The 24,961-nt window shown below is 36.7% G+C and overlaps 1 protein-coding gene across 15 annotated transcripts in view; it reads left to right on the top strand.

Moving 5' to 3' along the window:
• The window catches only part of Stxbp4 (syntaxin binding protein 4), a 241,391-nt gene that overhangs the window by 95,352 nt on the left and 121,078 nt on the right, over nucleotides 1-24,961 (top strand). For 2 of the 15 annotated variants that reach the window (XM_021239934.2, XM_087202596.1), the window contains one exon: nucleotides 683-24,961. This exon is cut by the window's right edge and continues 20,342 nt beyond it. The exons of 12 other annotated variants lie outside the window; for them this stretch is intronic. In XM_021239934.2, coding sequence (XP_021095593.1) covers nucleotides 683-717 — 35 coding nt within the window. In that variant the 3' untranslated portion in view covers nucleotides 718-24,961. The remainder of the gene's footprint in view (nucleotides 1-682) is intronic. One more of the 15 variants, XM_087202597.1, reaches the window with a different exon arrangement.

Here is a 24,961-nt window from a genome sequence, read left to right as displayed (position 1 = left end):
AAATTAATATTATCTCTGTATGGTCCTGTTGGTTAAGTGAGGTTGACTAAGCAAGTTCTTCTTAGGAAACTCACTGGTAACAGTCAGGTGTCTTCTGAGATTTCAGTCATCTGATGTCTCTCCTAGGTGGGACTTCCAAATGAGAGATCAGAGTGGGATACAAACTGCAGCCCCAAAGTATCTATGGCCTCTCTAGCAAGAAGGCCATGAGGTAGTTAAACTTATTATGTGGTGGTTAAGCGTCAGCACAGATATTTAAGTGAGCAAGATAGAGGCTATATCATGTTTATAACAACCTCAGAGGTCACCCAGCCTCCCTTGCAACATGTTCTTGTGATCATTCAACAGAAAGAGGCTGTTACGTCTTGCATAGAGATGTCCCCCCAAAGCCTCACATGGTCATGGGTCGGAATTTTGGGAGGTGGGTGGATGTAGAGTGTGTGATGCTGGGGCTAAGGATGTGATGCTGATTCGTGGTGTGATGCTAGGACTAAGGTGGCCCACCCTGGGTGTGAGTGCTGCCCACACTAAGGGCAGGTAGCCTGGATAGAATATAAGGGACAGAAAGAGGGCTGCTGTTGCCACTTGTCACTTCCTGCTTGTTACTTGCTGTTTGCTACTTCACTGCTGGCTATCTTGTCCCTGGCCTGCTTTGCCATGAACTGTTTCTCCTCTGTGATAGCCTCTGCCATGCTACCCTGCCTTGGAGCCAACTGACTATGGACTGAAATCTCTACAAACTGTGAGCCCAAATAAACCTTTCCTCCTTTAACTTTGAGTGTCGAGTGTGTTGTCTCAGCAACAGCAAAGAGAAAAATAACTAAAATAGGGGCTTATACTCCACCTCAGGATGAGGAAGTGACAAGGTCACATCACAGAAGAGCGTGTAGTCAGAAGTCATTTTTGTGATCATCTTTGGAGAATACAGTTAATATGTGTCAAATATGTTAGTTAAGTTGTGATGTCTCAATGTCATTATTACAAGTATCCATTATATATGGCATGTTAGTAGAATATATGCTGTATTTTGTCATTGTTTCTTTCCTTAATGTCTATCTGCTGATTGTCTAGTGAACAGATTTGCAATGTTAAGTGAAATAAGTCAGACACTCAAGCTTAAATATTGCATGTTTCTCTTATATGAGAAACCCAAAGTGTAAATAATTCAAAGAGGGGCCAGGAACTTAGCTCAGTGGTGCTGTTATCTGCATTGCAAGTGCAAGGTCCTAAGTTTGATCCCTGGTACCACACACACACAAAAAAATTTTAATAATTCAAAGGGCAAAATTAGGAAACGAGATAGATCTGCAAATGAGAATGGAACAAAGGCATGGAAGGAAAAGGAGGGAGCAGAGGGAAAGGGCCAGTAAAAAAATTAAGATGTTATTTACATGTACTAACTCACAATGATGAATGTAATCATTGTATACTGCAAACATGTACTAATACATTTTTTAACTTTTAAAAATTAAAGATAAATGAATGGGTAAGTAGATGGATGGGAGGATGGATGGAGGATGGATAGATAGAAAATATTCTACTAATTGTCAAAGTAATAAATGTTGAATATGGTTCTGGGTAGTAAATAACTTGGCTTGATGTAGAGTAACATTGAAAGACCTTTTGGGCAAGTTTTGATTTCACAAGTATGCTACAAAGGATTAGAAACCTGGTCTCTAATAGTATCTGTTCATTTTATGCAATAAGTATATTTTAAAAATTTTGAATAGCCTAAAACATTTTTAAAAATCAAAGTACATGTCAAAAACCCGTAAGAATTCATTATGGAAATAAATTCTGAGGGTCTTAGAAGAAATTCTGTGGGTCTAGAAAATGATGTGTTATATGTAAGCTCAGAATTTGTGTAGCAAACGTTTTTATGTTGGGGAGGAAAGAGTGGAGGGAAACACCTGTGTAGACACAGGCCACTGGGCATTGTCATCATTAATTTTAATTACCTCGCCAACATTAACCTTTATATCTGTCAAACATGATTATTCAAAGAAAATACTTGAAATTCAGCAGATCTTCTTTGAAAGCAAAGAGAAAAATTACATCTGCACTTTTTACCCATTTTAAGATTATACATACCTTGCTGTTTAAAACTAACAAATGTTTTCTTTGTTGTCTTTTTATTTAAAATATAGTTGCTAATGTTGGCATATTTCACCAGTAGTTTAAAAAAAAACTTTATCAGACATATATTTTTAAGTTAAATAATTCAAAGAAACTCAGGAAACTCATTTTTCTTTTTCTTTAAGCAGTGGGGTTTTCTATGTGCATAATGGGAAGTAGAAGATTATGACGTTGAGATAGATAATTCAACCATAAGCCCCATTTCATTTCCTTTGCCATAGCTATCTGATTATTTCAAGTTACAATTTGAAATATTCACTTGCATAAGTGTCTCCACTTTTGCTTAATACAAGTATACTTTAGGATGTTACATTACAGTTTTTCCTCAGAAATCTGAAGTATAAGATTCTTTGGGTTTTATAGCTTAAAACCAGCCTCTAAGGCCTGCCTGAAAGACAGACTCTTTCTGGATCATGGACTCCACTGAACTCTGATGAAAGCCTTATTGCCAAAAATGTGCATTTTGATACATTTCACATCAATTTTCAAAGTATTTATGAACCCCAACCTAAGAACCCCTCTCACAGGGAACGCAAATGCCATCTACAGCATTGCATACATGGCCATCCTGCCTTCATCATATGCCTGTGGAGAAGTGTGCCGAGCACACTATGTAAACGCCGGTCATCTGTATCTTCTGTGTCCCCTAGAGGTGCCCCATAATGGCTCATCCAACTTCACTGATAAAAAACTTGTGGGTCTGTTTTCTCCTGTAAAAAGTGGGGAATCATAGTATCTAAGTGCCAAGATCGGAAGATTAATAAAATACATATAAAGGAGCCCTGAGTAATGTAAATTTCCCATTTTGAAAGTGACCACTGCTATGGCTGCTGCCAAAGATGCTGCTGTTGCCACATGATTATTGAAAGCAACTAACATAGTAAATTCACTTTCTCTCTATGGTAGGTATTGTGATTGTCTAAAGGTTCTTTAAATTGGGTGCATTTGGAAATGTGGTAGATGACAGCTTTTCTTAATAATGAGCATTTAATGCTACTGATTTTGAGTTGTAATGCAATCATCACAGGAAACTGTGGCTTAATGTCTGCATCAGCATCTTATCTTTCAATTGTTCATTGCTAACTGTGAGAAACTGTGATCTATTCCATTACATTACTTCTAGTGAAACCGTGTGAAGACAGAATAGAGGTTTTCGATTAGTATTGGAACCCCTGGGAATGCTTCTGTCAATCTCCACCAATATTTACATGATCAGTATCGTTTTGATGCCTTGGTGTAATCTTCATGTGAAATAACTGCTTATTCAGAAATGTAATCTTTTTTGATTGGTTTATAGATTAACAAAATAATTCCATTACAAAAGCAATTTAAAAAGGCAGTTCTACTGTAAATTATTTTTAATCTGGCCAAATATCCCATAGTAGATATTTAATAAAAAAGAGACCTTATTGAGTTCCTGGTAAGTTGGCATTGTAACAGCAGGCATATAATTACCTTCCTCCAAGGTTTCCATGGAAATGATAAATAGACTATAAAAACAGGGCAAAAATCATCAAAACCGTAGCAGTTTCTGGCAACTCCAAAGCCTTTTTGGTGGAGGGCAGGTGGGACCACATAGAAGGAAAGCAGGAAGGGCCAGCCTGGTGCTGGCTTAGTGAGCATAGCTGAGGGACCCATAGCAGAGGGCACCCTGAACAGGTTCTGGTTGGAAGTGGTAATCAATAGTCAGAGATGGCTGGGGCAGTGGGTAGTAGGCTTGTTTAGCTTTTTCTGATCTTGAGTCATGGCATTTGTTGAAACTTCCAGGGTTCACACCAATTCTTTGTCAAGCAGAAGGCTAATGGGGGCTTGTTCCTTGAGGAAGCATGGGTATGCACTGGGGCACACAGGAAGCTAAAAGGAGCTGGCACAGCAGCTTCCACACCAAATGCCGTGTGGTTCTGCACAACCAGCTGTGACTCTAGCTCACCTCCCAGCCCCCCTATTCTACTGTATCATCCTTTGTTCACACATTAGTCAACCCCCAGCCTGAGGTCAGAGAGGATATTTCAATAACTTGATTAAATGTCAGGGTGATCAGAGGGACTCTTACAGCATTTCACAGGTGAAAAACCAGTTCTGAGGAGAGGGCTTTCTACATTCAAGCTTTTAAGACTAGAAATATGTCACACATACAAGAGATACGTTCTCATCTCATTCAAGCCTTACAAATACATACAAACATGCATACATACAGGTATATGGTTTGTATGTATTCAAGCAAGAAAATACAGCAATCAAGATTCAGGATGGACTTTGGGCTCAGTATTGTAGAGTGATCTCATGCTAACATCTCCCCATTCTGCCACTACACTTAGAACTGACATTTAAAATTGAGTGGTAAGAAACAAGGAAGGAATGTCTCCCTGCACCAGAAACAGGATGAGTCTATCAGTATAACTAGGGTCTTAAGCTTCAAAGATTTTCAGAATTGAGGTGAGCAGTTGGAGCTAAAGTTTCTACACCCACAAGGGCTTAATGATGTGTGAGCAAAGGAAGCAAGGGGTAGGAATCCTCCTGTAGAGAGTATACTTTCTTTTCTTAATTTACTCATATATCAGGCATCAAAAAATCTCAAATTTAGGAGCCATCTGGGCCTGCCACTAATTAAAGTTGAAAGTAAATATTCTCATCCACTACAGGTGGGAATGTAACTTGGCACAAAATCCTTGGGAATCAGTTTTGCAGTATGTATCAAGAGCTTTTGAAATCCCATTGGAAAGGTTTTTCAAAAGTTAAAGAAGGGGTGGGGATTTAGCTCAGTGGTTCCGCCACCTGCCTTGCAAGCGGAAAGACCTGAATTCAATCCCTGGTACCAAAAAAAAGTTAAAGAAAAGGTTTTTAGTGGTCATATATTTTAACTCAATCATGCCAACTAGAGGTATTTTTGCAAAGAAAATAGTGAAAGATGTGCATAAATGTGTACATATAAATATTTCATTATAGCATTACATATAGTATCAAAAATGTGAATGTTCAACTATTACACAGTGGTAGAATAACTGTCATTTTTATTCAACTAAAGAAAATAAGGCCAGGCATGGTGGTACATGCCTGTAATCCCAGTACTCAGGAAGTAGAGACAGGATGATCATCATGCGTTCAAGGAAAGCTTGGGCTACATAGTGACCTCATGGCCAGCCTGAACTACATAGCGAGACCTTGTCTCAAAAAAGAAAGAAAAAGGAAATAAGAAAATCCATTCCCCTTCCAAGAAGTAACCATCTGATTGCGTATATCTATCTATGCAAGCCTCTTGAATCAAATCAGGTATTCCCATCAGAAATTAGCAGTATTTTAACTATTAAGAGTACAATGTCAGTAATAACCACCTTTTGTCTTTATGTTTTGGAGCTAATTAGAAGTTACTAAAGCAGATAAGGAAAGCTTTGGTTAGAAAAGGGGGGAAAGCAGTACTGCAACATTTAAATGATTTCTTTTATAGGTCCTTTCCTTCTTTCAGATCCAGAATTGAGACTTGTTATGGCATCTTGTCATTCTACTTATTCTAGGCCTTAAATATTCATCTTTTTTTTGTACTGGGAATTGAACTCAGGACCTTGCACTCGCCAGGCAGGTGCTGTGCCACTGAGCTACATCCCCAGCTCATCATTATTTTTTCTTTGCACTCAAGAGCATATTTTTATTAAGGAGCTTGAATTTGTCAAAGGACACCTTGTTTCTTTAATGAAACTCCACTGTGTTATTTAAAGTGGACATTATATTATTTGCTTCCCCATAGAGTAATCATGCTTTCTGGTCCTAAAACTGGGAAAGGTGTTCCAAGAACTAGGAAGTAACTTACTGTGTAATTCTGTGTCGTGTAAGAGACAACTTTGCCTGTCTGTGTAAGGCAGACTTGTTCCTTGGTGACTTGATTTCTCAGAGTCAGATGTTTACCACTATTAGTATTCACAGATTCTAACCATTCAAGAAAATGCTAAACTTGGATACTCTCTTGTATTGTTGCAGGTTGAATGTAGGTTAGTGCTGTAAGCTTCCATTAAGAAAACAGATCCAATTTAATCTTTTGGGGTTTTTTTTGTTTTGTTTTGTTTTTTGGTACTGGGGATCAAACTCAGGTCCTTGCGCTTATGAGGCAGGCGGCGGAACCACTGAGCTAAATCCCTGACTCATAAGATCCAATTTAATCTTGAGAGATTTAATTCTGTTTTAAGTGGGCCAGTTATCATTAGCATCAAGGAAAATAATAATTAGTTTCTTTCCTCATACTATTGAATTTTCAGAAAAAACAGTGAAGATAAAAAGTTTGGTTATTTCATCCCTTCTAGAACTATTTACTGAGGTAAGCACTAGGATAACAGTATAAACAAGACTTGCTGTCAAGCAGCTTAGGTAAATTGCAGTTGACAGAGATGGAAAAATTGTCAGATAAGAAAATACCATAATTCTGGTAGTGATGAGTGTAGTGCACATAATGAAATGGGATGATGTATTAGGAAAGGAAGCATGTGAGGGCACTACTTAAGACTGATAGACGAAGAAGTACTATTTGAAAAGGTAGTGCTGGAGCCCAGGCCCAGCCAGGAGAAACTCTGAAAAAGAGCTTTTCGGGCCCAGTACAAAACTCATGAAGCAGGAACAAACTTAACACATTTGAGAGAGAGAAAATAAAGAAAAAAGACCTGTGTGTCTGATATACATGAGCAAGCAAGAGAGTGCCGTAAGGGTGGAGAAGAAGCTGGATCACGTGGGGCTTTAAGAGCATACTAAGGAGTTTGGATTTTATTTTGAGTGTCATAGGGAGCCATAGATGGTTGTGAACAAAAGGAGTAATATGATCTACATTTGAAAGGGCTTTGCAGGCATTTGTTTGCCTGATAGTTCTTGCCAGTTCCACAAACTGAGCTGAAAATGTAGCAAGAATAAACAACAAGAAGACAGGTTGGCTGTTGCAGGGACTGAGGTGGGAGATAGAGGTCACTTGGCCTAAGTTGGGAGCAGCAAGAGACAAATCTTGATTTTAAAAAGAAAGATTGGTGGCACATTAGTACGTATAACTTTTGAAACACCCAGAATTCAGTGTTAATGTACTAACCTGCCATTCGTATGCGCGTTACGTCAATAAGTTCTTGAAAGTCCAGTAGCACAGTCCAATTATTTATCATCATCTTGGGTCTTACACTGCCCATCATTTCCTTAGTTATTAATCCTTAATTTATTAATCAACTGCTGAGTAATTGTGTGGGGGGGTCCATTAAACAAATTCCTGAGAATTAAAGTGCTGAAATCATTAAATACTACGAGATTTATAGCAACAATTCTCTGTTGGTATATAGGAAGAAAACAGTTTTCCAAGCATAAAAATCAGGAAACCATCATGTTTCCGGTGTTTAATACATGCAGTCAAATAAGTGGTGTGAGTCAATCCCAAAGTTACCACCCATTGCAAGTTTTCATAGACACTCATTTCCAGGAAAGTATCTCAGATACATACTTTCATCGTATATATTTCCGTAAGGTATGAAGGCATGGCTAGACAAGCAAGACTTAATTTCTCCCACAAGGCAGGAATATAGTTGTCTAGGGGATTGCAGAATGTGCAGTATCTAAGATTTAATCAAGTAAAAGTCTATATTCGTTGCTATGAACATGGTGAGCAGACAGTCACATAAAATGTCTTCAAACAAAAAGGCAGAAAAAAATGCAGTGATTCCAGATTCCAGATTACAGAAGCCGTTGGTGATAAAATACAGAGAATTATCACTCTTTTGAAACATGAAATTCTAATTCCTTTCATAATTAAAACTAACTATAGTGATAGAATCCTTAAAGTATAATTCATGCTTCAGTCCTAGAACTGGACAAGCAAAATGTAAATGATGCCGGAAAGAAATATTTTCCCTCAAGGCCTGGAAATGTCTTCGTTCAAATAGAACACATTCTTTTCTTCGTTAATGGAATAGGTGCTCCCCAGAGTTTACATGAGGACAAAGTAATGACAACTCATCTCCAGAAAAGGCAGCAGTATTAAAATGTGTGCAATAACAGCTTTCACAATTATTTGATATGATAAAATAGTTCAGTTTAGACCCAGAAGTTCAGTTCCTGCTTTCGACAACAGAACATCAACGTTACTAGTACAGATGATATCTTTAAAAATAATATCATAGATACAGAAAGTTTTAAAATTTCTAGCAGTTTTCCAGTTTTAAAGTGTTATTTTCATATTAATCTATCCTCATAGCACTAGTTAGACACCAGTTCTAATTTAAAAGATATAAAAAGACCAAGGCACAGAGGACTTCAGTGATTTACCTAGAAGACACAGTGCCAAACCCCTAACTCCAGTCTCTGATTCTAAATTTAGTGTTCTTGATAAGTATCACAGGAGTGCCCTTAAAACATTGTGTCACAATTAAATTGGCATTTTCCCTCTGTATAAGTGTATGAAGCATAGCCTCTAAGAGTTGGGAAATTTGATGACCTCTCTGAGTATTAGCCTCCTGTCTCCAAAGAGGGGATACAGTCTTCATGGGGTTATCGCAAAGATTAAGTGGTCTAGTATGAAAGTGTTTTTGCAAAGATTGTGTTTTAGAGTTTTTGTAAATTGCAATCTTGGAACGCAATATACTTTACCTAATTTGCATGACTTGCAAATACTCAGAATAAAGTAATGCATTGCACAGGCTCGAGAAGCTTCCTCCTTTTCAGTCAGATATGAACTACATAACTCTTCATAACATTGGCTTTCTCTAGGATTGGGAGATTGTTTTTTATTAGACATTTCTGTATTGTTTGATTTTTTTAGAGTGAGCCGTTGTTACTTCTGAAATTTAAATCATCTTTTAATGTAAAAGAATTGTAAAACATCATGGAAATCTCAACCTCACAGTAAGCAATAAGAGCTTTCTTTGTAAGGACAAGCATAAAAGAGGGAATAATACATATAGGGAGAATCCTAAGTGAGCCCAGGTAAAGATCTTAAATCTGAGGATATAGAGTCAAGAACCGAATCTTTAATAAAGATCACTGAAAATGTGGGACTTTATGACCTTATTTAACTGCTGTTACTGATCATATTAAAAAGTATCTAGATACTGGGATTACATAGTGCTATTGGTGTTTCTCATTTCTTTTATGATAACCTGTAAATGCTAATGAAAAATAAAGTCCAAGTAGAAAAAGGAGGACATGGAGAATGAGAAAAGCTGATTCTTACACAAGGTCTTTTACAACCTTAGATAAATTACCCAACTTCACTTTTGATCCACGTATAAAATGAAGAAAATAGTGTATTTGTACCCACGTATTACAGGATAAAAATGAAGTCACATCTGTGAAATTACCATTTGTTTTTATGTAACAATTAGTTGTTTGTCTCCTATATGATACCTTTATCAAGAAGATAGATTCGTATTTACTTGTAAAGAGGCTGAAATAGTATAATGAAAAGATCACATGCTACAGAAGAATAAAATAGGACTAACTCATGAGCTTGTTGTGAGGATTAAAGACAATGTATCTGCAGTGGCTAGCTGATTGAAAATAAAGTTGCTTGCATCTAGCATCATAATCTCCATCGTTCCTTGTCATTCTGTAACAGAATTATTTTGTCTGTACAGCCATAAACTATTCTTTTTCTTTCCCTCTTCTTTTTCCCTCCTCTCTCTCTCTCTCTCTCTCTCTCTCTCTCTCTCTCTCTCTCTCTCTCTCTCTCTCTTTCCTTCCCTCTCTTCTTTTTCATAGGAGTTTGAACTCTTGGAAAACAGAGAAAGATTTCTACTAATTGTAGATTTATATAGTCTATCATTATTAAATTACTCTATTGAGAACATGTGAGAAACCGTGCGCTAAATCCTCTGAAAACAATTGCAAAGTAACATTTCACTTTCAAGTACAGTAGATTTTGGGTAGAAAACTCACTTTCAACCTGAATTTATTTCATGGTTATAAAGGTTGACATAATAAAGAAGTTTATGTCTATTATATGGCTCTTTTCAGGGTCCTCCGGAAATAAATGTGGAGAGGGATGCTGTGCAGAGCCTATGTGGAAGATCAGTACATTACAGTTGCATGGGGTCCAGTTAGCCCTGGTTCTCTAGAAACCAATTAAGTTGACTTTCACAGGCATTTCACCTAGATGAGCAGAAGTAGCCATATCTAGAGGAAGTGTTCCGGACAGAGGGGACAGCAGTCGGAAAGGTCTGTGGAGCGTGTTTGGTGTGTGTGAGAGAAGCCAAGAGGACAGTATGGTTGTGACGACCCCTTCATTGTGGCATTTGGTCCTCAGCCCAACTGTCAGCTTTCAGAAAGCCCTGTCCAAACATCTAACTAAACCTGGCCCTCTCTCCACCTCCAGAGACTCTATTCCACTTCCCTGTGTTATTCTCTTCACATTTTCTGTTTTCTTTGTTATTGATTTTCCTCTTTATTAAAATGTGAGCTCCTTGAGAAGAAGGATCTTGGATGTCTTGTTCAGTACAATTAGGTAACACCTGGAACAGTGCATGATACAGAATGGGCATCCAATAATATTATATTTCATTATTAGGATTAATATCTACTGAATGAATATGTTTAGTATTTGATGTGTAAGTATTTAATGTAGTTGTTTCCATTTTATTTACTTAAGAATGAACTTAACACAGTAAAACACCATTTTTATTCACCAGAGTGTCTTATATTAACAATGCTTGTCAATCTATAATGAGAAAATAGGCATACTGATGTACTGTTGATGTTTGCTCAGCTCAGCTGTTTTGGAGAGCAGTCTGTCTGTGTCTTTAGGAATCTCAGTATTCTCTTTCTTTGACCCTTCAATTTCCCTTCTACAATCTATACAGAAAAATCTATTTACATGCATAAATATAATATACAGGAATATCCACTTATACATGCAAGTAGCTATCAAATAGTCTGTTCTTTCCACAAATATCTTTCAAGCATCATGTATCAGTTACGAAGATCACAGGCTGGCTCTGTTAATGTGGAGTATGAAGTAGTTAAAACTTGGAAGAAGAATGCAGCCAACTCTGTGCTGTACGGATAGATGGTAAGTGGGGACCAAAGACCTTCTGCTGGGACTTTCTGACTAAAACATGTCCAGGGAAAGTCACGCCATTTTTCGGAGTAGCAGACCTCACAGAAAAGGAGTAAAACCCCAGGCAAAGTTTCCCGTACAGAAAGTCACAATTGTGAGTGAAGGTGAAACCAAAGCCAACTGTAACAGTGACCTCAACCCAACCTAAGCATCAAAAGAATATGAATGATGCTTTCTCAAAATAGATCATTAACTAGCACATGCCCGGCTGTTGAAATACTGAATTACTTCAACTGTCTTAACATCCCCCGGACTTGTAATTCTTCCAAAAGAACCTAATGAGGATGTGATTGTTTAATTTTGTACACAGATATATATCACAGACTCTGTTGAAAGAAGGTGAGTGGGGGCTTTTTTTGCCTGTTTTTATATCACTTTACATTGGAATAAAATAGGTTTATTCCTGTGTTTAGAGAATGGAATAGAATGTGGCTTATGGAGTAAGAAATCTTAAAATGTTAATTATACTGCATACAATTACTTATAGTCTCAGTAAGAAAGGAAAGGATAAAAACACAAATAAATTAAAAAGAAGCTTCACAGGACTCTGCTGAGCTTACATGTTTAAATAAATGTACAAAACATGGAAAAAAATACAACCTAGAGCTAACAAGAGCTTTAAAGAATAATATCAAAAAAGCTAAAGCTAGGATTAACTCAATGAAAAAGTAGTAGATTTTGCATGTTAAAGTAACAAAGAGGGGGAAAGCCTAAGAAATGTGTTGGACAGACTCTTTGGGTGCTCCCTGTGCTCCTCCTTCCTGTGTTCCTGTCCTTGTGAGATTCCCTGCCCTGCCACATGCTCAGGACTTCTGATTTGCTTGTAAAGAAGGCAGCAAGGGTGGCAGAATGGACATGATTATATAGCATAAGATTTTAGTGCTTATTTTGCTGGAGTCTCTCATTCCTTGCTGCCCTCAGTGATATGAACTGCTACAGTAGGAGATCCATATGGCTAGGAGCTTCAGTCCTTCCCACTCAGGCCTCAGATGAGACCACAGCTGCGCTTGACACATGGACTGAAGCCTTGTGAGATCCTCAGCAAAGGATGCAACTAAGCCACTCCCAGACTCCTGACCCACAGAAACTGGTAATTTATATGTATGGTCATAAGTGGCTACATGGAGAGTAGTTTGTTTCCCCACAATAGAAAATTAATAGCATAAACTACCATCACATGCTTCTGTTTTCCTAGTGGGAAAATAGCCTTTGTGGCAATAACAAAATTTTCCTAGGAATAAAAAATGATCCTCTAGTGGAAGAGTTACAGATTCCATTCTTAGAGCTCTGAGTCAATCTCCAGACTCTTCAAGAGTTATAAACACCCTTCCTACCCCCTTGACTTTTCTATCTAATCAAAGGAAGTTTGAGAGAATTAGAAGGATACTCCTGTCCAGGTTTAATTAAGATGCAGACAGCTGCTGTTATATTAGAAATGCGGTCAGGAATCTCCCCAAGAGGAACGGAGCTGCCTGCTCACCGTGTGATGCTTGACACAGAGTTGATGCTCAGTGACTGATGAGTGAATTTCTTATTTTTATGGACGATCTCACCCATAAACTCAATTTTAAAAAAAAGAAACTTGACCTTCCCTACTGTGGTACATTTCCTTTTCAGAATTTTGGGAATGAAAAGGCAAATATGATATTTGTATACAAGAGAACCAAAGAATGAAAATACAAAAAAATGGGTGAATTGTTCTTTGTAAATAAAAAGAATTTTTAAAACCTAATATGAGCCTAGTCATTTCATAATTCTCTTTATTTCCCTCATTGTACAGAATTATGTTTGGTTTTGTATGAGACATTCAGAATTAGTAAATACCAAAAGCTGAATTGTCTAATTTCTAATGACACTGATATAGGGACTCCTTTATCTGTCTCTATTCTCTGTCTTCACATCACATAAAAGTACAAGTCTTTCATAGCCTGATAATAATTCAAATGCCTTCATCTTTTATTCATTTGAGTTTACAGTTTCCTAGTAAAAAAAAACTCTTAACATTATTCATTCCTCTTTGATATTTTGTTATATTGAAGGCCTGATACATTATATGTCATTACTAGTAATTTGTGAATTCTTTATAAATACTTTATTTAGTTCAATCCTGATTACCTCATTAGACATTACTAATGACAAAAATTTCCCCAAGATTTTGGCTTCATTCACATTTCCTATAAGTAGAAAATTGGGGGAAAATATATGCCATTGCTTTTACTGTCCATTTTAGAATCATCCAACAGAGATAGAAAAAATGTTCAACTTATAGTATCATTACTTATGAATTTACAAATTATATGCTTGATGATTTAAATGATCACTTACAAAGTGAATCATCAAATGCTCATTGACCATGTATACTGCCTAAACATACTATAAATTTTAATTTTACATGTTTTTAAGGTTTTTTTGAAAGATAAATGCTCACTTTTTCAGAATAAGTGAGGAATAAACCATATAGATTATGTGAGTATTCTTTTTATATGATCTGAACAAGTACATCATTATAAATTTTCAAACATATTAAACATTTGTTACTATTTATCATTATTAATACTTATTGATGTTTTACTGTATACAAGGCACTATTATTGTTATTATGGCAGATGCAAAGAGGAATCAGTTATACACCCTGCCCTCAATGAGCTAAGCAGTAACAGAGAATCAAAGCCTGTGTACGGATATGCTACAAGCTAACCATGGTGGAGCCCCAGAGGAGTTATAAAGTGGCTGTGAATTTACAGAAGGGAGAGCACAGTGGTTTCCCACTGCTGCTATACCAAATTACCATGAGCTTAGGCTCTTAAAACAATGCAAATATATTATCTTAACGGCACTAGAAGTTAGAGAAGTCTGAAATGGACTCTTTGGGGTCAAGTGCAGTTGTCAGTAAAGCTGCAGGACCTTCTGGAGGCTCTGGGGAAGGTTCTCTTCTCTTGCCTCCTCTAAACTCTAGAGGGTGCACACACTTCTTGACTCATGGCCTTTCCACATGGAAAGCCAGTATTGGGCAGTCAAGCCATTTTTACATCACTGCTTTTTCACAGCCTCTTCTATATCCAGCATCTACTTCAAAGACCCTTGGGATCACACTGAGCCAACATAGATAATCTCTCAATTTGAAGGTCAGTGAAACTTTAATTCCATCGGCAACCTTAGTCACCCTTTCTGTGTAATATAACAAAATTACAGGTTATAAGAGCCTTAGATTAGGATGTGGACAGCCTTGGAGGGGGTTATTCTGCCTACCACAGAGATTGGTGGAGAGCTTCATGGGGAGGTGATGGGCCTTGAAAGATGGGTAGAAAATGTGCTTATGGAGGTGGGAGGAGAAAGACAGAGAATTCCATTCAAACGGGAAAGAAAACTGCGATGGTAAAAACTGAAATGGGAGATATATTAAAAATAATGAAATTTAGTTTGCCTAGAGCTGGATTCTTCAAACGTTTTTCAGTACAGAACCAGATAGGTTTAGTGGTTGTGTCATCCTTGTCACAACTACTCAACTCTGCCATTGTAGCATGAAAGCAACCATGGATAATAAGCAAAAATAGATGTGACCATGTTCTGATAAAACTTTATTTATAAGAACAAGTGACAGGCTAGATTTGGCCCATGGTCTATCATTTTTCAAATACCTACAGCATAAATAATACAAGGAAACAATGGCAAATAAATAAGGCGTGGACTATTTTAAACACTAGACAAAATGCTCTAGAGATTTCTTAAATAGACACTAAGGAGCTATTGATGCTCTTTGAGCAAGGTACAATGAGTCATAACCAAAGCTGTGCTTCATGAAGTTTTGCCAGGTCAGCACTAGGGTTCAAGCTCTAAACAAGAGAGCTGTAACACTGGTATGGGTGCAGTTATGGAGAACCAAGTTAGAGTAATGTCAAGAGGAAGGAAAATGACATAGTAGCCTTCTAACTCATCTCTGCTTCTTCCATACTTCTCCCCTACGTGTGTTCTCTAGTGGTCTTTAATGTCACTCCCCTAGTCAAAACTCCAGTCACTTCCCATTGTATGTAAAAAAACATCTAAATTCTATAGCATGACTTTGCAAGGCTCTTCAGTTTTGACTCCAACTAGCCTTCTGCTATCTTTCTCTGTCCCTCTTCCCTGGCTTACTATATACCAGCTATATTAATCTTTTTTGTAGTTCTTCATACATATCAAACTTACTCCCATCTCCTGGGCATTGCACTGGCCCTTCCACTTGCCTGGAATGGTTCTCTCAGACCTTCACAAGACTCAGACTTTCATATCATTCAGGTTTCTGCTATAATGTCACCTTCTGAGAGATACTTTTCCTGATCAACTCCATCATCAATACTTGATCTGCTACCTTTATTTGCTAATAGAACTTGCCACCTGATATTGTGTCTTCCCCACTGGAATGTATGCTGTAGTAAGGCAAGGTCCTCACTTGTCTTTTTTACCACCATAGCCCCAAAATCTACTATTGCAGTCTTTTGGTAAGGATTTATTAAACAGCTAAGTCAATAGCATCTCAGAAATGGATTGTATAAGACTAAACAGCAATTGACAGGAGAAACAAAGATGAGATGTAAAAGCAGTACTGGATCTTTGAACCTGAATTACTGGAGATTGGCAGAACCATTAAAATCAAGGAAATTAGCGGGATATTCAGAAATAAGAGAAGGAAGATGAGTTCCCTTTAAACATACTGAAATGCTAATAGACATCTAGAGTGAGGTTGGGAGAGAGGTCAGTATTTGGAGATGTTTGGGGGTGGAATTGCATTTGTGTAATATTTTGTTTGGTTGGGATTTTGTTACATATTATTTGTATAGTATAATGGGTTTTATTGTGACATTTTCATACATGCATATAACATACTTTGATCAACCCCCCATTACCTATTCATGTAGTTTTGTAATTTCACTATATGTTTACCAAAATATATTGTACATCTTAAATAGACACAGTAAAAGATAAGATTTAGAAAATTCAACTTAATCTGAACAAATTCCTATGTCCAGATTTCTGTGACTTTCTATTGCGATGGGCCCTGTGAGCTGTCAACAAATTGTCGTGTAACTGTATGCATAGTTTTTCTAAACTGTCAAGTGCTAAGAGAGGAAGATGTCATTTAGGCCAGCAATATTTTTATTTTGTTTCCTGCTAACATAAAAATGGTGTTAAACTTTATTTTTGTTATTTGAAAAAAAGATTTTAAAAGAATAAGCAGGAAAAAAATGGTTCATAATCCAACATCAAAAAGCAATCATTGCTTACATTTTGGCCTAATTACCTTCAGCTCTTCTTTGTTTTTTTGGAATATTTTATCAGGCTTTTTGTTGTTGCTGCTGTTTGTGTAATGGAAGAAGAGCGGTGGCTAATGGTATAGGTCACGAACGATTGCCTGTGTTCAGAGCCTACCTGTCTCTCACAAGCAGCTGACCTCCATGAGGTTCTGAATTTGTAGCTGTTTTCTCACTTGTAAAATGGAGGAACAACAGATTCTCTCTTTAAGTTCTTCTGTTATGAAACAGAGTTGATCCCATCCTCTTTCCACTCTTTCTAAACTTATTTGTTCTATTTTTACCTTGAGCTGGCACTCATTGGAAAGGTTTCTGCTCTCATCTGTATTTCGTCTGTCATTTTCATGATGTTCAATAGTTTTATCATTTTTCTTTAAATTAAATTAAATTAAATGGATTAAATGATTGTAAACAAATCTTACTTACAAATATCATGTAGATTGGAGTCACTTTTACCCCCAGGAAGTGAATTAATGTAAGAAACTAAGGAGCCCAGATGAGGATTTTGCTTGTCTATAGTTCCCTCAAAGTTGCACCACACTGCTCCCTCACATGCAAGTCAAATATGGCCTGGATCTGTTCTAAAAGAGAAAACGATAATAAGCTAATTAAAGCACTTGATTGTCTGTATCAAAGTTATTATCCTAAAAAGCCATTAACCGTACAATGATAATCAAATGAGTGGATGGGCTGTTAATAGTAATATGTCCCTAAGGCACCACACTGCCGCTGTGGGCGCTATGTGCCGACTGTGGTGCTAGAAATGTTTCTGAGACCAAGCTAAAGGTGAACTGTTCAAGTAATAGAGATTACGAGGGAGAACAGTTTCTTCTTTTGTTTATTTCAAAAAAGGCTTAACATTTATTATTTTAGTACAGTATCTTTAAATAAAAGGAAGATGAAGAAAAACAGTCTTGTTCCCTTTTTGGCAAAAATAATTGGTCACGTAGCATTAATACATAGCATGACCATAAAAGATGGAAGACTTGTCTCTGCTTCATGATTGAAAATGAAAACCAGCCCTAGTTTTCCTCACTGAAAAAAAATGAGTCTGTTGGGTATGACAGTGCTATTTCCCATATTTCCCAGAGCCAGTCTTGATTGGAAGTGTTTTTGGCCCCCTCTCTAATACTCTCCTGATTTGTGTCTGAGAAAAAATAATTGAAGTAATAACTATAAAGTCTTTTGTTAACCTTAACTTTATTGAAAATATCTCACTCTATGGTAGTATCATAATGTAAGTTGTTATCTGAAATTGGACCCATCTATCTTGATAAAGTACTGATGGAGTTCTGTGATGTGTATTGGTAAACTGTGGGGTGGAGAGTTTTGATAAACCGAACAATGCTGTTTTATTGTTTGGGTAGATGGTGAATTGACATTAACTTAAGGAAACAGACTACTGTGGGTTTTTCTAAGTATCTTACAGTAAATCAACCTCCAAAGACTTCCTTAGGAAACACATTGCCCCTTCTCAAAAAACATAATAAATGGAATACATTGAACATAATTCTTCAAGTAGCTTTTTGTAGCCCAAATATAAAAAAAGTATATCAGTATGAAACGTGACTTTCTATTATTTTAAAGGACAAATATCTCACATGTTATTAATCAATATCACAGTTTTTGTGTGTTTTCATTAGTTCAGAATTGACTGAAAAGAAAGTTAACATTTGTATGATGTCTTGCCTCTGCTCATCATCTTGAAGTTTTCTTTCAAAGTACCTCATTACATCCTGCTTCTCAAACAGAAGTGAACCTTTTGTCCATGCATACATTCATTTTAATTCTTTGGAGTACAAGTCATCGTTTTTCTCTTGAATGAGATCCATTGACACAATTGTCACAAGATAAGCTGTTTACTAATGTATTTGGATGTCTACCCCAAATACAGTCCAAAATAATAATTCCTCAGCAGAATTCTGCTAGTAGGAAATCTGAAGCACAGAGTTTAAGGCAATTGCAAAGGAAAGCGGACCCGAATAATAGGTGTGAACACTTATAGGACATAGAGATGCTATCCTCCAGCACTTGGGACTAGTTTTTAAATTTACAATTCAAGATTTAAGTTAGAACAAAATTTGACTAATCAAACAGGATTCACTAGGTTTAACATATGGGAAACAACAGAAAAGTCTTTCTTTTCCTTTAATTCTTTCCTGAATTGTTGATGAAGATTTTAGTTCAGATTAGGACTCATATCTTAGTTTATTGGTTTTTGTTTGTTTGTTTTTGAGACAGGGTCTGGCTGTGTGGTTCAGGCAGATCTTGGACTCACTATGTAGTCCAGACTGGCTTCCAACTTTCGACAATCCTCCAGCCTCAGCCTCCTGAGTGCTGGAATTATAGGCATGTGCCATCACACATGGCTTGGTCTCCTATTTTAGTCTTAGTCACCTAATGTATGTGTAGGTGACATAACTCCCGGGAAAATGCTTTGGTTGGTTGTTTTTACTTCAACTGATATGTCTGAGTTACTTCTTATGGCTTAAGACCAAAATGCTTAATAAGACATACATTTATAAACATATTTTGTAAATGTTCAAAGGAGATACAGTATTGCCATTTCTCAAAGACCAGATACATATACTCAAAGCATTGCTATGAAACATGGTTGCTTTTGACAATACAGCTTAAATATTTTACTGTCAAAACATTTTGTTGGTTGTTTTTAAAGATTGGTTATTTTTAAAGACCATTGGTGCCTAAATCATAGCATACAGGTATGTGCTTACCATAATATCATACTCAGCAAATCATGAAGGGAAGCAAATCTGATAGAAGTACCAGGAAGCTCTTTTCTGTTTATGCGCAGACTTGCCATGTGACAAGCCAGTGCAACAACCGAAACCTAATTGTTATTTAAAACAGCTTTGGGGTTTTGAGGTAGAAGATTTCACCGAAGCACAACTTTTATTACAGAGCTTTTTGTCTTGCGGTCACCCTTAGTGCACACTGACTGTAAACTTCCTTGTATATGATGTTGTAACATGTTAAGATTGTAAAGAAGTCAAAAAAGATAATTATGGTCAATACTAATTGTCATGGACGCTAACCAGTGGTAATGACAAAGAAGGTCGTTGTTAGCTGTTGTGTAAACATCATTTTCTTATTTGATAGGTGGGGGAAAAAAATGGGCTTCCCTGCTCTTATCTATAGCTATGCTGTGCTATGTGACCTAGATTTCAAATCTCTGTAGTATTTCCTGTAGAAAACCAATGTATTCCCTCCCCACATATCTACCGCTATTAATAAAACATGAGTCAGCTACATAGAGGTACCATCTTTCTTATGTTTTTAATCAAACCTTTTATTAATGAAAAACAAGTACCCAGTGCTGTTTTACTGCAGACGCATTAACAAGCAAAATATAACTAAGACTTTTTAGAGAGAAATTTCTCAGTAGGTAAATATTTAAAGATTCAATTTTACGTTGATTTCTTAAAATAATAATTACTTTTGTGTATACATAAAGAAATTTATTTCTGTATCTAATATAATCTTGGAGTTCTTGGTAGGCAGAAACTGTGATTTTAATTTGTTATTATACTAAACAAATATTTTTGATCAGTGTCTCTTCAAACAGTTTTTCCTGACATGATCTATGCAGTCTCATTTCTTAATGGGTATTCATGCTCTAGAAAGCAAACAACTGTCCAATTTTATTATATATGAAATGAATAAGACACTTTTCATCATTTCCTCTTAGCTCAGCCCTTAGTGTAAAAAAAAGAGACTAGTTGTGAATTCTTTTGTTCTGTAGCCCATTCCAATTTTGATAATAACCGAAGATTTTAGGCAACAAATATGCTAAAAAATATTGGGTCATTTCCAGATCATTTTACTGAACACACTTCCCATTTTTTAGGCTTCACACCTCTCTGATTTGACTAAATAGCACAGATCTCATTTAAGAATTCAGCCTCTTATAGTAATATGCATTTATCCAAATTGGCTACACTATAGTAAAAAAAAAAACAAACAATAGTTTCAGTTGTATCTAAATAACATCAAATATCTGTTTTACGGGTAAAACGCGGCCTCATCTAGCTATTTATAAAGATATATATGTTTATATTATATGGGCAAAACAAGTGAAAGATTAAATATTTTGAGTTTGTATCTGAATTGTTGCCAAATCCCTATAGTATTACTATAAAGGATTCTCTTTTGGGATCTGTCTTTTCCCTCAACCCTATCATCACTTCTTCTCCTTCCTTTCCTTTCTCCCTTTCTTCAGCTGATGTTGACTGAGTTCCTACTATGTGTCAGACACTGCATTAAATGAGGAATATAATGGCCTTCCCAGAAATACACTTAGTAGGAAGTGACTGGACATTTTAAAGAGTTTAGTTATGTAAATCAAAATTATTATAAGACTTCTAAAATAAGAATAAAATGCTGTTTATTTATTCAACAAATATTTAGGCCCTATGATATGTCAGGCATTTTGGTACATTTGGGGATATAGGGGTAGATGAAACAGACATGGTCCCTACCCTTATAGAGCTTATGGTTCACCTGGGGAAAACCAAAAGTATGTCATTTCAAACTGATAAAAGGCTGTGGCTGTAGAGATCATGGTGCTCTGATAGAAATGGAGGAAGGACAAGGAAGACCTCTTCCTGGTAAGATTTGAATTGAGACTTGAAAGATGAGTGGGAGCCAACTTTCTAATGAGTTAAAGAAAGAGCATTCCAGGCTGAGGCGAAGAGCTGCCTACTCAAAGAAATGAAATAAAGCCAGAATAGATTCGCTTACAGAGATGGAGAAGATTGCAGGGAGGATTAACTTTTGAGAAATAAATAAAAACTTAATTTGAGGAAAACTAAATATAAGTTGCCTGTGAAACATCTAAGTGGAGATGTTATTGAAGAGCTGCTTTTACCAATCTGGAGTCAGAAGAAAGGGCTGGACTAGAGAAATCAATTTGAGAGTCCTCGGCATACATAGGGATTTTAAAACTATGAAAATGGTGAGACCAACTAAGATGAAAACGTAAGTAGAGAAAAGGGGATCCAAGACTGACTGCTAGGTACATTTAGAAGTGTAGAGAGAGAGAGAGAGAGAAGAACCAGACTGAAAAACAGTGGCCAGAAAGATAGAAGGGAAATTAGGTAAATGTAGGGTTATAAAAACCAAGAAGTCTTAATGATTTTAAAAGCAGATGCCTTCCAGGAGATCAGTAATTATCCTGACTGTAATTTTTTAAATTTTCCTCAGTAAAATAAAAAGGATCCCATAGCTACTAATCTATAATTTTTAAGAACTTTCTCATAAAAGTGGAAGCGATCTTAACCAGTCTCTATTTGTAACCCATTTGCCAACCTAACCAGCTCCTCTATTCTCTCCGCACATACTGATGCCCATGGACAATACCTGCTTATGCCTATCCCTATAGGCTTCTCCCTCGTGCTGACAGGAACTTACACTGCCGGCAGTTAGAATGTGTTTGTTCCCAATGATAGAATCCCACTTGTACTTGTTATTATAAATCAGTTAATAATTTATAAATTGATGAAACATGAACATGAAAAGAAAAAATTGCTTTTACAAAAATTAAGCTGAATGCTTTCAAGAGATCTGATCGTGGTGAATGAAAACACTTTTGATTAGATGTGAGGGAGTCCTCTGGAAAGATGGGGTCAAAATTATAAAAGTCCAAAAGGCTTCTGTTCTCGGATTGTTTTATAACTGTTCTTCATTCTCAGTCCACTTTAAGGAAACCAAACAGAAAGTGGCAGCCGATACATTTTGAGTGTGGTTTCTATGAGAACAAAAATACAGAACCCTAATCAAAGTTCCTTGGCCTAATGAAGATTAGCAAACAAATATATATTTACATGTTTTAATTTTTAAAAAATCTGTAAATATATGAAATCAAGCACATCCATGTACACATGACGCTTTAACTAGTGGTTACTTTTCTGCTGTCTCCAGTATGAAGATAAACTTTGAGTCAGTCTTTGTCCATTACCAAAATATATTAGTAAATATTCATTGAATAAATGGAATCTTATACTATCAGCTTATTCCATTTCTCTACTGGTTTGGGTGTTTAAATACCTGAAATATGGAAAATAATTATTTACATATTTTCGGTTTTCCAAATATATACATACTGTATTTCAGTACCCGCCTTGTTCTTTGCCTCTATCGCACTGTTAATTTTTTAAAGATATATTTGAGGGCCAAGCATGATGGTGCAAACCTGTAATCCCAGCACTCAGAAGGCTGAAGCAGGAGATCACCATGCGTTCAAGGCCAGGCTGGAGCACCTGAGCTCGAGGCCAGCCTGAACTATACAGTGAGGCTGTATCTCAAAAACTTCCAGGGGGCTAGGGATTTAGCTCAATGGTGCCGTGCCTGCCTCACAAGCATTAGCTCCTGAGTTTGATCCCCGGTACTGAAGAAAAAAAAAAAAAAAACCTCCAAAAAAATTTATTTTAAATTAGAAAAAAATGTATTCAATTACTCTCAAATAAAATCACTCACTTTTATTGTTACATGGTAACCACAGTTAAAATTACACAAATCATACTTCTCAAGTAGAAAATACTACCAATTAAAGGAGTTCTTCCCCATATTTTCTAAAATTCCCTTGACAATTAATTTCAGACCTTTCCCGAGATACTTGGAGGACATGAGGAAAAGTAATTTTAAACAGTGTTACTTTTCATATATCAATTCTTCTTCTATACATTTACCTGTAGGCATAATTCTGTACCCTTTAGTCAGATTGTCAGTGAATAATGTGGGGTGACAAGTGACCCTACATCAACAACTACGAAATGGGAGGTAATAAAATAAAAGACAATAGAAAACATTGATCCAACAGAGGAAAAAGTAGAAAAGAAATTTAAGATTCTCAGGGTGTATAATGTAGATTTGTAGGTAGACTTGATTGAGTGGATTTTTAAATGCAAGTTTTTGCATATTCACACAAATGTCTAATAAGCAAACAGTGTTCGTGGTCTATTCTAGCCATGAATGTTGCTTAGGAGGCTGTTTCCTGCCCAGAGACTTGTGCGGTGTTTTAAGTCATGATTATTATAAATATAGCATCAGAAGTTAAGTCTCAGGCCATCAGGTAGAAACAATATGAAGGTAAATTATGTCTCAATTGTGACCAAGAATCTTGGTCAATTAGACCTATCTAAAATATGAAGTACGAGTTTCCCATCCGTATTTCTAAAAGCCTGGAGAAATTATGAAAGGCTTATAGATATCCTGGATGAAATGACACTTCTTTTTTTTTTTGGTACCGGGGATTGAACTCCGGACCTTACGCTTTCGAAGCAGGCGGCAGAACCACTGAGCTAAATCCCCGGCCCTGAAATTCTTTTAATATGGCTGCCACAGAGCATTGAGCATTCTGTGCAGTAAGCAGAGTTCAAGGGTGAACGTCAGGGGCCGAAATTCAACCCTTGCTGTGCAGGACTGTACCTCCCAGAGGAGGGGCTGCCTGTCTGTGAGTTGCACAGAAGACCACCAGGCCCTCAGCTCACAGCCTCAGAGCTGCATAGGCTCAGCAGAAGTACTGTATCCTTTTCTAGCCCTGCCTCACAGAGGAACTGCCTTTTTCAACCTGTAATGAAAAGTTGTTCTACATTTTAGACTGTCAGATTTTGTAGCTTCATGCCTGTTAGTCCTCCCTTTCATTTCCTATGAAGGAAATGAAAGAACTCATTGAACTTCCAATTTGAAAATAATGTTTTTATATAATGTTCAAAAATAATGAACCTATTATGTCTGAGGAATATGTAGTACGCTCAAGGAGCTAGCGGTCTGTGGGAAGAGGGAAATAAAATAATTGTACAAATTATCATCATGAAAAGTACAAAATATTAAGTATTTTGTGAATGGTACAAAGTACAAATAGCTCAAAGGAATACTGAGAGAAATTATTTTAAAATCAGGAAAATGTTTTTAGGGAATGAAACACTTGAGATTTGGGCTCTGAGAAATTTTGAATGACAGTGATAGAAACAAAGGGAAGTGGGGGTGAAGGGGAGATAAGGGAAAGCTGCCATAATTTAAAAGCATAAGAAGATATTTTATTTATGTCATTGAAAGCGACCACAATCTTGAGACGGTATCTCAACATGAGTTATTATCTGAGTCCCCGTTTGCACTGTACCCTCCTTGGGTCCTCAAGGACTCAACTATACATTTTGACAAACCTGGTAACCTTAATATCTTAAGCTTAATTCACTTGCCATTGTTTGTGTTTCTGTTTTTATTTTTGTCATCTGTGGTAGAGTTGATGTTTTTGCTCTGGTCAGTCTGACAGAAATTGTAAAATCACACAGTTGGTTTCTCAACCTCCCTGCACCAGAGGGTGGCACAGAACCTTGTTCTGGCCAATAAAATACGAAGGAAAGTACTAAGAAACTGCTATGAAAACTTAATGAATAAGGGGCTGGCAGTACTTCTTCTTCCTTTCCTCTTTTCTTCCCACCTTTTTGCATGA

The sequence above is a fragment of the Heterocephalus glaber genome, unplaced genomic scaffold (assembly GCF_053883595.1).
Source record: "Heterocephalus glaber isolate CG9 unplaced genomic scaffold, H.glaber_assembly_v1.0 deba00001773, whole genome shotgun sequence".
NCBI lineage: Eukaryota > Metazoa > Chordata > Mammalia > Rodentia > Bathyergidae > Heterocephalus > Heterocephalus glaber.
The sequence above is the reverse complement of the archived record's forward strand: the minus strand, read 5'-3'. Positions and strand labels throughout refer to the sequence as shown.